Source organism: Triticum dicoccoides, chromosome 7A (assembly GCF_002162155.2).
Source record: "Triticum dicoccoides isolate Atlit2015 ecotype Zavitan chromosome 7A, WEW_v2.0, whole genome shotgun sequence".
Classification (NCBI taxonomy): domain Eukaryota; kingdom Viridiplantae; phylum Streptophyta; class Magnoliopsida; order Poales; family Poaceae; genus Triticum; species Triticum dicoccoides.
In genome coordinates this window covers 730,233,333-730,249,547 of record NC_041392.1, presented here as the reverse complement: position 1 = coordinate 730,249,547, position 16,215 = coordinate 730,233,333, and the positions used below count along the sequence as shown (strand labels likewise).

The window sequence follows — 16,215 nt, the reverse complement described above, 5'->3', positions numbered from 1 at the left end:
TTGAAAACATATTTTCGGGAAATCCACAAATGTTCAGAAGATAAAAAGTTCGTCTACTAAAATAATGTTAATGAAATATGAAAAACATTTTTAAAATTCAAAAAAGGTTCATGAACGGAAAATATCCTAAAAATAGTTTATTCCTTCATAAAATATTCACTGATTCAAAAAATGAACACGCATATCAAAATTTGTTAAATCAAAAATATCATCAAATCGGAAAAATGTTCATGAATTTCAAAAATTGTTTAACCAATTCCCAAACTAGTGTTCATCCATTCAAAAAATGTTCGGCTATTCAAGAAATTTTTTAACAAACTGTTCACAATTCTAAAAATATGTTCGCATACAGTATAAAATGTTCATGAATTCAATAAATGTTCCTGATTTTAGAAAATACTGAAAATTACTAAATATGTTCACGAATTCGAAAACATATTTATGATTTCAAGAAATTGACAGTGATAAGGTATTTCGGTGATGTAGCAAAATTTGATAATTGCCATTGAAGATTATGAATTATTTTTCTCCCATTGTAATGCATCGTCCCTTTTGCTAGTCGTACACATACACTATATATACCTAATAATTAACGGGCTATTTTTTCAGGCAATACTCACGAAAATTAACCCCAAGTTACAAAATATTACTCACCAATGCCATCTAAAAGTAATAAAAATAAGTTTCACACATGGGGGATACCACGCCTTGGCCGGCCTATGTACCATGCTCTTAAACTGCGCTCTGCGTGCTGGGAGAAAATGCAGCACGCCCATTTGTGTGGGCCCATGTCCAGGCGGCCTGCTTCAAAATTTTGATTTTACTTTTTTGTTTTCTTTCTTGCCTCAAAAAAACTTTTTTGTTTTATTTTTATCTAATTTCAATAATTACGAACTTCAAAAAAGTTCCAGAAAGAAAATTGAATTTTTTTAACAAATATTAAAATGTTTGTGGATTCAAAAAATATTTCTGACTTCATAAAAAATGTTTGTTTATCCAAACAATGTTCAAATTTTTAAAAGTAAATGTTTGGAAAATCAAAAAAATGTTTATCATTTTTCTAAATGTTTGTGTACAAAGAAGTGTTAATGAATTGAACAAAATTTCAACAATTAAAAAAATTGTCATGAATGGAAAAATACCCTAAAAATTCAAAAACTATCCGTGACATATAAAGTAGTCTAATCATTCATAAAATGTTTGCTGATTAAAAAAATGATCATGCATTTTCAGAAATGTTCATTAAATCAAACAAAATTGTGAATCTCAAAAATTGTTCCACCAATTTCCAAAAAAAAATGTTCATCGATTCGAGAAAATTGTTTAAAAAAATTCACAATGTTTACTAAAAACTGCAAATATTATAAAAGGTCTATGAATGCAAAAAGGTTCTTGATTTTATAAAATGGTCGAAAAATTGTATAAGTATTCACGATTTTAGATATGTGCACGAGTTTAAGAAAATGTTCATAATTTCAAATTTTGATTACTATTTCAAAAAATTGAGGGTGGTAGTGTATCTCGATGATGCAGCAAAATGTGGTCATTGCCATTGCAGATTATGATGATATTATTTTTCTCTTATTGCAAAGCACGGCCCTTTTGCTAGTACCTAATAATAAAGGGGCTACTGATTTCGGCGGTATGTCACAGAAATTGCCCCGAAATTGCAAAATATTACCCGCCAAATGCGACCTGTAAGTGATAAAGAAATATTGCAGACAAGGTAATCCCCACCTGGGCCGGCCCTATGCTGTAGTGACCATCTATACTGCGCTCCGCCGCTGTAAGAAGACGCAGCGCGCCTCTTTGGGCCGGCCGGGCCTGTTTTTTTCATTATTTTTATTTTTTGAAGTTTTTCCATTTCCATTATTTGTTTTTTTACTTCAACTAATTTGGGACTTAAAAAATCCTAAAATTACAAATTACAAATTGAAAATAAAATTTTTAATTACAATAAAATGTTTGTGGATTCAAAAAATGTTCTTGATTTTATTTAAAAAATATTTGCTTAATCAAAAAATGTTTGAAATTTCAAAAAAAATTGTTGGAAATCAACAGATGTTCATGATTTTTAAAAAAGTTCGTGTATTCAAAAATGTTAATGTAATTGAACAAAATTTCGCCAGTACATTAGGTGTTCATGAATGGAAGTATATCCTAAAAATTCAGAAACTGCGTGTGACCTACAAAATAGTGTATTCATTCATGAAAATGATCATGCATTTCAAAAAATGTTCGTTAAATTAACAAAATGTTTGTGAATTTCAAAAATTGTTCCACTAATTTCCCAAAAAATGTTAGTTGATTCTAGAAATGTTCACCGTTTCAAGAAAATTGTTTAAAAATGTTCATATTTTGAAAACAAATGCAAATAGTATAAAATGTTCATGAATTCAAAATATGTTCTTGAATTTAAAAATGTTCAAAATTTTATAGAAGTGTTCACAAATTTTAAAAATGTTTATGATTTCAAATATGTGCAGGAGTTTACAAAAACTTTCATGACTTCAAAAAATTATTCATGATTTCATGAAATTAGCAGTGATAGTTTATCTCGTTGATGCAGCAAAATCTTATCAGGGTATTGAAGATTATAATATATTTTTTTGTCCCGTTGCAAGGCACGGGCCTTTTGCTAGCACACAAACAATGAAAGAACAACTCAAGGCTTCAAATATTTGCATTAACCTCATCTGACTTACTGGTCGAAACCAAGAAATGCATATGGGGAGAGCAGGCAAGGAACTCCCGCAGTAATCTGAATACACGTCAAAGATTCAAAGATGATATAATGTTGCAAATCTCTTGCACAGTACTGAGGCTCCAGTTCTAGTCCTTCACCCACAAATAACATACCAAAAGTGTTTACCATAGATATCTGATTCGTGCAACTGCAAAATTTGTCACAAAACCAAAACTAGCAGAACTAGAAAATAGAATACAAACATTACTCCAGCTACAAAAGATGATTATCTAAATGAAGCACACATAGAATCCTCCCAAGGCAAATTATTGCTCCTATGAACTTCAGGATCGATACAAACGAAGAGAATCATTCGTCCGCAAGTATCTGTTTCACAACCAGGGGGGTACACGGCTGTTAATTTTCTAGTGCCAGGTAGGAAAAATGACATGAATAGATTAAACGGCCAAGGGAGCAACAATCAAGAAATCACGGCAGGGCTGGGCCTCCTCTTTTCCGTCCCTGCTGGCATCTGCTAAGCAAAATTTACATGTATGGTGAAGTTACAAGATCGATCTCTCCACACAGATGGGGGAGGGAGGGAGACTCACTTCTACATCCTAGGATCCTAGACTAACAATATACATACATGTATAGAGAGTACCCCCAATGCCTCCATTAGTGCAGCAGCAAACCCCCATGCTCCAAACTCATCAGGACCCACGTGGCCTCGCCGACAGCACCGCTCCCGCCAATCATGACCAAGCTTGCAACCAAAACCATGCATGGCTGAGCAACTCGACCAGATATCCTTGGGCTCCCTGCCAGAGACAAAATCTTCTCTGCTCTTGATAGAAGGGCATGCATGCTATCTAGACCAAAATGTCCATTTATTCTCATCCGATGTCTGTCAAATCCACGAGAGGATCCAACTCCTCAATACCAGCAAGGGAAACTTGGTCATACTGGTATGGGGCAAACTCAGTGTCAGTCTCTTCTAGAGTTAGATCCTCCATGTAGGTCAACTCAGAATCATCAATGCCAAAGTCGGATAGTGACTGTGTGATGGGGAACTCAGCTGCACTTGTCAACAGTTGCCGGGGGGATCGGAGAAAATCAAACTTCAAAGCCGGCATGTCCTGCGGTTCAGCCATCCTCTGAATTTTCGATTTCGGTGGTCTTCCCGATTCTGAAGCTGCTTTGTGCTTTCCTGTGGACTTTGAGCCAGATTTATGTCGAGCAGTATCATTCATGTGGACAGATGATGCCCAGTGAGAACCTTCCCCTTCAAAACAAGCTTCTGATGCTATCCTGCATATATGTACATTAGACATAGGCATTAGTTTACGTTCCAGAAGGCTGCTAAACAACATGAAGATTCAAATAATTTGAAGCACTGCTCGTCTCGATTACAAAACAAGGATAATAAGGGTCACCAGCACTGCAACAATAAAGCATTAGACACCACTGACCTGAATCTGTTCTCAGCATGTCTATGAGGAAGCCCAGACAGCAGTGATTGTTCCACCAGCACAACAGTGCGTCTAATAGGATCTGGTTCTAGAATGGACACATTCACCACAGATGGAAAGTCTGCCTGGTAATCATGTCGATCTGTCCGGAAATCCAATACTAAATCTAAATGCCTCCGGCGAGGTTCCTGATTGCTTGTTGGTATTGCCACTCTTGGACATTGGGCCTGAGCATCTGCGAGGGCTGTCCTTACCAGATTAAAGGATGGCTTGTCGTTTGTCATGGACCAGTTCTCACTCAATCTAACAGGGTTATGGGTTGCACTAGAACAAACACTTGTAACACGTCGGGACTCATGAGCACATTTTGATCTCCAAACAGAAGAAAGTATGGCCATGAAATGTTTCTGGAGAAGCAACTCGTTGTTAGGAATTTCACTGATCACATTCAGCAACATCCGAGTTTGATCCTGAAAGATGTCATAGAGAAATGGTCAATATGTGGCTAACAAGCAGCTGAAAGGCACATAATATAGCTGACAAACACCTAGAGAGAAAAATGATGTCAAACTATATGACCCAAGGAAAAAAGAGACATATGGATGAAGCCACGTAATTTCAATATTGTATCAAGCCTAGCACACATATTTACACATACCGCTTGACTATTTACTCGCTTATAAATTTCAGAGAGGTTTACTGGTCAGCAGAGCTATGCTGACTTGCTTACTGGTCAGAGATGAAATTCTCTTCCCAGCAGCAAATGAAAGTTGGTCAGTGATCAGCAATTACCATAACTCAAAAAAGAGGAATCCAGTGCTATGTTGAGTTTCTGAGAAAAGGAAATTCTGAAATAAACAGTAGGATGTTTCACTCCAAGATACTCCATATTGTGTCAGTGGCATGTTTCACACATGCACCATTTCAGACTTAAGCCCAGTTCTTTTTGTGCTTTTAAAATATAAGCTGCCCCCTAGGCTTCTAGAAATATGCCTCAACGAATATAAGGGGGCGATTTCTAAAACAAGCTGGGGAGGGTTGGCTTATGTCATAAGCCGCCAAAAGAACTGGACCTTACTGTAAAACAAATCAGAGAACAATAGTACTGGAAAGCATGAACATGCAAAAATATCCTCATGTTGGAAATTTCTCCTCTACCAAGATAACAGTAAATCAACTCACCTCAGATACTTTCAAGACAGCCTTCCCGGCACCAGAAGGAGCCTTCTCACTGTTTGCATTGTCAGTAGCTGACAATACATATTTGCAGAATAATTCTCGGAATCTCTCACAGCAATGTACAGGATGACGATATCTTCCCCTATAACATGCACCACCAGGTATGGAATGAAGAAGGTCACTAGCCAGTTCCCAAACAGGACCGTACTCATGTACAGTTCCACAAAGAACTGCATCTTCCTCAGTAGTCCATGAATCTAAAGCACAATCTCGAGGCCACATAAGACCCTTCTTTTTCAACCTCTCAGGCTTGATTACCATAACACGTTTTGCTGGCATGGAGGCCATGGAAATCCGGCCATCACTCTTAATTCTCACCGACTTCGGATCAGAATCATTCACTTCATCCATCAACTTGAGTTGCTTGCCTTCGAGCGAGTGCTTATGTGATGAGGACTCAGGAGTACAGTTCGATTTAGGGGCTTTCTTGAACTTCTTCAGGGCTCTGCTACTGCTGCTCACTTCCTCATTTCTAGGTGTCATCTTTTTACGCTTATGTGAACCATGATGTGGTGATTCATCACTCATAAGCTCTGGCGAGGGTGCATTGTCATCAATACTCATAGTATCTACAGACGTTTCATCGTGCATGGCCTCTGAGTCAGATGACACACGTCCTTTTTTTAAAGACTTAAACTTGCCTGCCTTCCTTTTCTTCTTCTTTGACTTTTTGCGGTGACTGCTATAAAAGGATGACAGAAGGAAACAGTAATTTATGTGGTCAACAGCAGAAAAGCATATAAGAATTGCATGTATAGCATGATATTACTGCAAGAAGAGTGGAGACAGTAGTGTAGCAGAGGAGTGTCTAACAGAACTATAAAACAGGTAATTCAATACATCAATGATAAAATTGTGAACGTGCTGAGAGCATAATTGTAAATTACCTCGCCATGTCATTCATTTCCTCTAGCTCTTTGGCTGCTTCAAGAGCTTGCCTTTCCTGTTCCTCCAACAACTGTGCGTATTACAGCATGGATGCCATTAATACTCATAGTACTATGCACAAGAGGCACACAGACAAGAACTTAAGATATAAACTAACCTGTTTTTTAGCTAGAGCCTCAACCTGTTGGCGATACGCTGTAGTAGCAAAATCAACATCCCATGCTGCAATTGAAACAATGTCAATACACTGGAATATAAGAAAAAGGAGCGAGGCATGCATCGAGGAGAGCACTAGCTCGAACCAATTGCAAAAAATAAAGTGACTAAATGAATTTTTAGAAGACAAACATGAGTGCAGTCAGTACCAACATGAAATCACTTACACTCATAAGATAGTGGTTCCTGGTCTTCATCAATTTCTGCTTCTAAATCTTCTTTGAGTTTTTCAATGCGTTCAAGTTCCCATTCTTCCTCTGCAACATTCACCTGATAATTTACAGCAGCTTTGTCAATTATTGGATCCCAGAGCTCCAAAAACCTCATTGCATATCTATCTATTGGCCGAAGGTGATTTTCAAAAGATGAACTCGCTTGTCCTGCTGCAGCTGCTGCAGCAGCCATTTGCTTAACATCAGCAAGCATATCCATATCTCCGTCACCTGCAGCCAATGTAAGAGCCTTTTCTTCATTTATTTGGTTCACAGGTAAACCAACATTTTTATCCTTATCCGCATCAGAACTTTGATGTTTATGCTCTTCACTGGTGTGATCATCAGGTTTTGTATCCTCCTCATTTACAAGCTCATCATCCTCTAGCCTTCCAGCAACCTCCTCACTGAATTCTTGATTGTCTGCAGCCTCTTCCTGCTCCAACCTTTTGAGAGCCATATAGTCAGCTTCATCTTCTGCCTGTCTAATAGCTGCTTCAACATCTGCATTTGACAGCGCCAGACCAGTTTCATTTGAGGATACAGCAGTCATAGAGCGATCCCTCGGCTGTTCTTCGACATTAAGAGGTGTGTGCCCAGAAAAAAATTCCATAGGGTCCAGCTTCTTGAAGAACTCTGTATTGTAACAACCGCGTTGTATCACTAAATCATCAAGTGTTCGCTTCTGATTTGCTTTCTTGAGAATATTCTCCTCTATAGTGCTCTCACTAATCAGCCTATAGATGTTAACTTCACGAGTCTGTCCTATCCTGTGGCATCTGTCTTGGGCTTGTTGATCCATTGCAGGGTTCCAGTCACTGTCATAGAATATAACAGTGTCTGCACCTACTAGGTTGACTCCCACACCGCCACTGCGAGTGGATAAAATGAAAAGAAAAAACTTCGGGTTTGTATTGAACCTCTGCATTAGTGTCTGCCTCTCTTCTGGCTGGGTAGAACCATCTAACCTCAAATATGTATAGCCATACAAATTAATGAATTCCTCCAAAGTATCAAGCATCTTGGTCATCTGAGTAAATATCAAGGCTCTGTGTCCTTCTGACTTCAAACGTCTCAGCAAGATAGCAAGCTCCTGCAACTTCCCACAGTCAAACTGGATCAGGCGCCTATCAGGGAAGTACACTTGACGGCGAACAATTGCAGGCCTTATAGGGGAGAGAATGGGCGAGAACTCATTCATACATTGTTCTCTGTAAGCTGGTCCAAGAAGAACAGGTGAATTCCTTTTTTTGCACCAGCAAATAGGAGTAGCAGCCCGTGCAGCAGGAATTGCAAAAGTAAATGATTCAATAAAGCCAAGCATTTTATTGAAGCGTTCCACAGATGAAAGAACAAGATCTGCTAGACTCGATGAAAAATCCATGTAGCATGAAGGGTTGTTCTTCTTCTCAAGAACATCACACATAGGATGTCTTATGGTCAGAAGCTCTCTAATGTTTCTACCATAAACAGGCCTCTTCTCACATCTCAACCTATTCCACCAAGCAATTGAAGCTGCTCTTTCTTTGGCCTCTTTAATTCTCTCCTCCTGCAAGGCTTTCTGAATTTCTTCAAAAATATTTGTTCCATTCCTTCTCTGACCAGCCTTACTAGAGCAAGAAATCTCTGCACCAGAGCCCCTAGAGGTGATGCCTGGAAGAAAGACAGCAGCAACCTCATCTGCCTCCCAAGAAGTCATATTAAATTCATTTTGAGTAAACACAAGGTTCATATCAGATAGGCCAGCCTGAGAAAATGGCCCCTTATCCAGGACCATGCAAACAGAAGAGCTGATCTGCATGTCAATCCCTGCCATGTCAAATGAGCTGATAATTGGGCGGCCTTCAAAAAGATCTGGATGGTTACAGACCTTTCTGAGTTGCATAATGATACTAATCATACCAAAATAGTTGCCACTTGACAGTGTAGCTTGTGTATCTGAGCTGGCAATAAAATCTTCATACAAGTTTCTTTGCCTTCTGGAAAGTCGGCAATATATGACATGCTCATGCTTCTGCGGTAACTGCTTCTCAACATCTCGTTTCAATCGCCGTAATATAAATGGGCGGAGGACATTGTGCAACCGATCAATAACTTCCTTGTTTACCTTGTCTTGGCCCTCCACCATTCCTGATATCGGATTGCAGAACCAATCCTTGAACTCTTGGTGAGATTGGAATACATGTGGCATCAAAAAGTGCATGAGAGACCAAAGTTCCATAAGGTCATTTTGCAAAGGAGTTCCAGTCAAAAGAATACGTCGTTTTGAATTAAAATTCAGCAGAGTCTGCCATCTTTGTGATTTCCAGTTCTTTATCAGATGAGCCTCATCAAGAATAAGATACTTCCACTTCTTTCGCTTGAACGCTTTGGAGTCCTGAATAACTAGCCTGTATGTCGTGATGCATACATGGAAAAAATTTGGCTTCATCCAACCTTGACGTTTCTGCTTTCTCTCCTTTGCACTTCCAAAATAAGTAAGTATTTTAAAGGCAGGACACCATTTCAGAAATTCTGTTTCCCAATTTAACATAACACTGGTTGGCACGACAATAAGATGTGGACCCCATATCCCCTTCTCACATGCAAGGTGTGCTAGCAAGGAGATAGTCATGATTGTCTTCCCTAAACCCATTTCATCTGCTAAAATTCCATTCAGCCTCTTTTCATACATAGCAACCAACCAGTCCAACCCAATATGCTGATATTCCCGAAGAGAATGCTTGAGAAGGAATGGGAATTTTGTGCGGACACTTGTTGTTGAAAAGGTGTTCCCAGTTGGTTGTGCTGCTCTTGCAGCAGCAGCAGCATCAGCCATTACACTGTCACCAGTATCCTCATCAGCCATCGCCTTAGCATCAGTCTGCTCATCTTCTTTAACAGAACGTTCTTGTACACTAGTTTCCTCATCGGCCATCACCTTAGCATCAGTCAGCACATCTTCTTTAACAGGACATTCTTGTACAATAGTTTCCTGATCGGCCATCACCTTAGCATCGGTCATCTCAACTTCTTTAACAGAACATTCTTGTACACTAGCTTCCTCGTCGGCCATCACCTTAGCATCAGTCAGCTCGCCTTCTTTAACAGAGCATTCCTGCACGCTAGGCTCTGAAACTATTTCTAGTTGTAGGGCATTGCCGCTCACATGCTCAGCTCCCAGCACTTCTGCTATTTCGTTATTTTCAGACGTATCATTGTTCAGTTCCAAGTCGGCAGGTAGATCATCCAGAGACATGTCACTATTAACCTCTTCATTAGAATGTGTGGGTGAATCCTCCAGTTCTGCTGTTAAGTCATCTGCATAGCCATCCTATAAATATAAAAAGGGCATTACAGATGGACCACAGTAAATTGCAATTGAAGAAAGCAAATGGAAAATCTGCATACCTTTGGGTACCTCGCAAGAAGTTCTTCTAGTGGGATCTCACTCTCTTTTTGCAGAAGCTTAATCTGTATTTACAAAACAAGATCAATGATAAATATGCAAGGGCGAAGCTAGTATGTGTGTGCAATGATCACAAAATTGAAACCTGAAATAACAGGGTATAAAACACACAAGCAACATAAAACAGCCCAATGCCCCCATCTGGGTTTTTTACAAATGTATGATAGGTCTGTAATTAAAATAAAGTTCAGTCAATGAACATTTATCATTTTAGACCATCTTTCACTGCAGTGGTTCTGACCTCACTCAGTGTTCTCATTGTTTGCCACTCTGGCTTCACAAGCAAACAATAAAGCTCAGTTGTTTTCTGATATCTAGAACATATGGGCATTTTGTGCGCATGTGCCCAAAACACTTTGTTTAGCAGACATACTCCCTCCATTACTTAATATAAGTCTTTTTAGAGATTCCAATGGGGACTACATACGGAGCAAAATGAGTGAATCTACACTCTAAAATATGTCTATATACATCCGTATGTAGTCCTCATTGAAATCTCTAAAAAGACTTATACTCCCTCCGTCCGAAAAAGCTTGTCCCTCAAATGGATGTATCTAGCACCAAGTTAGTGCTAGATACATCCATTTGAGTAACAAGCTTGGGACAAGCTTTTTCGGATGGAGGGAGTATTTAGGAACGGAGGAAGTAACAAAAACCTCTAAAACTTTGGAAGCTCTTTGGCCCAATATCCATGCTAAATTAAGTTTTGCATAAAAGTCAGATAGCAGATTGACAGAATCAGAATTTCACAATTTGTTCTACAGATGTGCTACTAAGAGAAAAGTCATCAGAAGCTTAACCAATTAAAATACTAAAAAAGTGCTAATCTTTGGTAGTTACATTGTATGACATTGATAGTGAATCAATTGCAGGAGTAGCTTTTACTGACTAGTTCATTCATGTTGTAACCAAAAAAAAAAGGGCAGCCCCAGTGCATGTAGCTCCCGCTTGCGCAGGGTCTGGGGAAGGGTCCGACCACTTTGGGTCTATTGTACGCAGCCTTTCCCTACATTTCTGTAAGAGGCTGTTTCCAGGACTTGAACCCGTGACCTCATGGTCACAAGGCAGCAGCTTTACCACTGCGCCAAGGCTCCCCTTCTTCATTCATGTTGTAACCAAATCCGTAAAATCATAACTACAGCAGCTCAAAATGACAATGTGAACAGTTCAACGACATTACTGACTAATGTATGAAATCACCTCATCCGAAGGATCAGGACCATCTTTCTTTGCCAACTCTTCCTCTTCAGATAAAGTTGCTTCATCATCCTACCAAATAGATGCAGCTAATAAGGCTCACAAATAGACAAAGATAAACACATATACGAAGGGCGGGAGAATTCAATGCACATGGCAACTCCATGAATCATGAATGGATGTGTTTCTAATCTTCCAGAGCAACTTCCATGCAATTAGTATAACGTTAAGTATGTAGGAAACAAGAAAGTGGTGAAGAAATCAGATGAAGATGGATGTACTACCTTTCCTTCATCAGTACAAACATAATCGTTATCCTCCTGAAAATAATAAACGATACGAGTTAGTATGCAAAATCATAGATTCCCCACACAAACAGGATACTTCGCATTTATTACACCAAAGCAGATCATGCCAAAACACAAACAGGATAATTACTAGGATTGCTTAGTGTTTCAATCCACGTTACTTCCTCCGTCACGGTTTAGAAGGCGCGCTTGGAAATTCTCTAGAACCTAGGTGGTTATCTATTGGTTGTGAGATGGGCTAAAAAATAGCATTCACACTACGCATGCATATAGAAATAGTATATCTGAGTACTAATTAGCTACTAGAAATAAATGCAATGCGCCCTAAACCTTGTCTATTGTGGAAACGCACGCAAATTTAACTGTGCCTTCTAAACTGTGACGGAGGGAGTAACAATTTTCAGCAAGCTTTTCAACCTGCGAACGCTTGCCAATTACTACTCCAGTTCACAGTATTACAGTAGACTTTTCACAAAACAAAATGATATATCCTAAACTGTAGTACAGTTCAGGGTGAACACTAGTTAGGCAACAGAGGGAGGAAATGAAGTTTTCTTTCAAAGTTAGATGATTTTGTAACGAGGAGAGAAATTCTACAACAGTAAAACAGGTTATTGAAATGTATACCTGCTCACCAGAGACACCGCCATTACTTTTCCCCTGCAAAGATTAAAAAAAATAGTAGAAGTTTAGAGAAAATTCTATAACTTGTTAACCTTGGCCCGCTCACACACATGGCCATATGCAAAAGAAGGCACAAGGAAAACAACTGTACATGATTCCTCTTCACAAACTCAGCATAATGGTGGCTATCGTCAACTTCCTCAGAAAAATTGCCTTCATCACTTGAAGTATAACCAGAATCATGATTACAGCCATTAACCTGGTTTGAAGAATCTGATAATAAACAGCAAAAAGGCCAGATCAATTTGGAAAGACATCAATGAGTATGCAGTATTTCAGTTTCCTAATGCCATGCAGGTATTTGAAAATCTAACCTTTAGTTGAATTCTTCAAATCTGAGTTGCTGCAAGTGTCTTTGTTAACTGGACTGCTTTCCCTGCTAACTAAGAATGCTTGAGCTGATCAATTTATCAATTTAGCACCAAATAGAGCACAGTGTTGTCTCTATATATGTTAAGGCAGGTACAAGAGAACTGCTTTCGGGGATCACCTTGGCTTTTGAGATACGACTTAAGAAGATCATCAATTGGTATGTCAGCTTCTGCCTGCAATGCAGCTAATTCTTCATTGCGCTCAGCCTCCGTGATTTGGGCTTCATCCTCATCAATTGTGCGCTCGTCATCTTCCTGCAGTACCAACACATATCAGAGTGATTCATATGTTGTGAAAACAATGAAGATTTCCAGCAGGGGCAGAAATGCAGTATCATAACAATACTTAAGTATATGGCATGTTGTATTATATTCTGTTATTTTGAACAGCAGCTAATCAACAGAAATCTAGGAGTGCCGAGCAGAAATGTGGTATCATAACATACTGGCATGAAAAACAGAACAAGAAAATGGCAAACTGCCAATAAAAACAAATTGTTCAACTTATTCACAACAATAATGCTTGGTACTAAGATCCTTAGGATTCACGGCAATTATATTCATATGGACAAAATAAAAATATGGGCAAACAAAAAATATTAGCTTACCTGTTCTTCGTTCAAGGAGCTGCTATCATAGTCATCATCGGTTTCCATTGTATCTGCAACTAAAAGGTGTTAAAGCCTAAAGAAAAGGACAATTAACTGAATAAGTTTTCTGAAGCATGCAGCAATTCGTCAAGCTAAACACCTAGATCATCAGGAGTTGGTGCATTTATGTTCTCCGCAGCTACTTCCTCCTGCGCTGGTTGATTAGTGTGCGAAGGTTCTGCTACGTCCTCCTGCAATGGTTGATTAGTGTGCGAAGGTTCTGCTACATCCTCCTGCAATGGTTGACTAGTCTGCGAAGGTTCTGCTACATCCTCCTGCGATGGTTGATTAGTCTGCGAAGGTCCTGCTACTTCCTCCTGGGATGGTTGATTAGTCTGGGAAGGTCCTGCTACTTCCTCCTGGGATAGTACATTTTCCTGTAACAGTCCATTTTCTTGTGTTTGCAAATGGGGAACATCCACGAGATTTTCAGCCAACATTGTAGAATATCTGAAAAATTCAAAGCAAATGACAGAAGGTTAGAATGCAGCCAGGGCCAATCGACCTAAAATAAAAAAATCCAAGGTTTGAAATAGACACGGAAAATCAACCAACAATAGATGGTGGTACCTTTCAGTCTGACCTAAAAGGAAATCAAGCTGCTTATCGAGGGCCTTTTTCTTCCTTTCCTCAACCTCTAGTTGATTCTTATAGAGAACCTACATTCACATCGTTAAGTGATATTGGTTCAGTTTCTTGAGAACATGACATAGTAAAGTAAGTGGTACAGTGAGGCACACAAAAAAAAACTTGCCAACTTCTCTATTTTGGTCCAGAACTTCTTCACATCCTTAGAAATATTTAGGGCAACTTTTCTCAGGCGATGTTCTCCCTCCTGCAAGAGAAGGATCATCAAACTAAGATACAACCTCATGGATTCGATATCTGGATAGTAGAAATAAAGGCATCCCTTGATTTGGTACCGGTCAAATAAAGTATAAAAATTATAGATTGGTTATATCATAGATGATGCAAACCTTCTGTTTTTTCTCATCCTTTGTTGCTTGGTCAACTACACCCATATTGGCCCTTTGAGCAATCTTTTTAGCCATGGACAACTTCCACTTTCTCTCAGATTCAAACTCCTGCAGGATATTTAAATTAAGGAAGAAAAGATAACAGAATCACTACAGCTCCACGACAGAATCCTGCAATATTACGCCATTTAAAAGGAGGATAGCAAGTGTTTGATAGTATTAGTAGCAACTAACCTTTGACAGCCAAACCATTTCCCCCAGAACATGGTCCCAGTGAACTTTTGGCTTCCGAGGCTCCCTTGGAGCTTCAAGAGCCTGAACAGATAGGGAAAAGGTTTCAGTCAATGTACTAAAACCAAAGTGAAACTGGCAATGGATGGCATACCTAACATATAGATTAAATAATACTAGTAACAGAAAACTTAAAGAGAAGAGAAGCACTACTTTAATTCTTACCCACACTGACTACAGGGTATGACAAGCGAAATTTGCCATCATGTAAATATGAAATGCAAAGTAAAGAGATGGGGAATATGGAGAGCAATGATAAAATACAGCTGGTAAATGACATGTCAAAGCTGCAAGCTGACCTTCTTGCGTCTAGGTCTTGTCTCATGGTCTGGCTTCGACCTGGGACCTTTTGATGCCATCTTTTCAATCCCTTGCAGAGGAGTATCTCATGTCTTGGGCGATATGTAGAAAAATGGCATACGGACTGTGCACTACATATGCTAACACAGAATTAGTAGCGAGACAGAAGATCTTATCTATTTTAAATAATGCATGCAAGGCAAAGCAAGAGCAAATGGTGAAAGCAGGTCTCCAAGCCATCCAAGCATGTAAATGAGCTCTTTTTCAGACTCCCTACAACTGAATTTCGACCATTTTAACCCTGCCCATGGTATGCTCAATTTCTAGCAAGTAGGATCCATCAGTGACAAGCCAGACCACACCCCATTGTAGAAGTGAAAGGCAGAAAGCAGAGAAGTTGGTTGGGGCACACCGGTGTCTCAGCAAGATGCTGCCACAGCAAATCGCGAACGGAAAAGCTGATGGTACTTCAACACAACTGTTAGATTGGATAAAAGCATGTAGAGCCTACTTCTGCCAAACTAACGTTACAGCAACTGGATAAACTAATGCACGTCCTAGAGCCACATTCTCATTGCCCATTGCCTAACATTTGAACCGTGAGATCACATTTCTGCATTCAGTATATATTCACAGCTCAATGACACGGCTGAAGCTACTGAGTAACCATGTTCACAGCCTGCGGCATCCTGCTTAAACAGCCCAACTAATTGGCTGTTGCATCCAGATTAAACAGCCTGTGAAGGACACAATATGTACCGGAAAGAGAATCCTGGGGTTACCCGAAATAAGCAGGCTATACTATTTTATTTTGAAACTAATAAAGCAAGCACACTACCAGGCAGAAAAAAGACGCTCGCCCGCTGATCTCAAAGCTAACCACGGCATCTTTGCCCGAAACGGCAAGGCACACGCCGCATTACTTCGCTGCGCTACTCCAGGAAAAAAAATCCACCGATTCAGCGCGCCAAATCTCGAGATCCGGGGAGCCGCATTCCGCGGGAACGGGAGGGCGCCCGGTCCGCCAGGCGAACTTCGCGAAATGCGCGCGGCCGCGGGAAGGGAAAAGCGGATTCCAACGGGGAGCCGCACACGGAACAGCTGGTCGCGCTACCTACCAATCACTGGCCCGAGCAGGGGACCGGGCAGAGGTGAGCGGGTCGTACCTACGCGCGGGTCGCGGCAGCTCCGGTAGGGTTCGGGGGCGGGGGCGGCCGCGTCGGCGGGCTCCGCCGCAGGGCGAGCGTCGCCGTCGGCAGCCGCGGGCCCCGCGGGA

General features: G+C 40.1%; 1 protein-coding gene across 6 annotated transcripts; it reads right to left on the bottom strand.

The window, feature by feature from the left end:
* Positions 1–2,994: 2,994 nt before the first annotated feature.
* Positions 2,995–16,215, bottom strand: LOC119332528 (protein PHOTOPERIOD-INDEPENDENT EARLY FLOWERING 1-like). Of its 6 annotated transcripts, none has more exons than XM_037605707.1 (21): positions 16,106–16,215; positions 14,939–15,070; positions 14,583–14,663; positions 14,349–14,456; positions 14,126–14,206; positions 13,942–14,030; positions 13,472–13,821; positions 13,330–13,388; positions 12,841–12,976; positions 12,665–12,748; positions 12,442–12,563; positions 12,294–12,326; positions 11,643–11,678; positions 11,362–11,430; positions 10,104–10,166; positions 6,669–10,026; positions 6,443–6,507; positions 6,285–6,355; positions 5,341–6,079; positions 4,159–4,628; positions 2,995–3,997 (listed from the first exon to the last, which is right to left on the bottom strand). In XM_037605707.1, the coding sequence occupies exons 2-21, from the start codon at positions 14,996–14,998 to the stop codon at positions 3,583–3,585; spliced, it is 6,489 nt and encodes a 2,162-aa protein (XP_037461604.1). In that variant the 5' UTR covers positions 14,999–15,070; positions 16,106–16,215; the 3' UTR covers positions 2,995–3,582. The 6 variants fall into 6 exon arrangements, with proteins under 6 accessions (XP_037461604.1, XP_037461605.1, XP_037461607.1 ...); XM_037605708.1 differs by having other exon boundaries at positions 5,341–6,076; XM_037605710.1 differs by having other exon boundaries at positions 12,665–12,733.

Coding starts and splice junctions, on each gene's coding strand:
- LOC119332528 (XM_037605707.1), bottom strand. CDS start 14,998: ATGGCATCAAAAGGTCCCAGGTCGAAGCCAGACCATGAGACAAGACCT. Junction 14,664..14,938: donor CAAGACCTAGACGCAAGAAG/GTCAGCTTGCAG, acceptor CTATCTGTTCAG/GCTCTTGAAGCTCCAAGGGA. Junction 11,679..12,293: donor GCGGTGTCTCTGGTGAGCAG/GTATACATTTCA, acceptor TATTATTTTCAG/GAGGATAACGATTATGTTTG.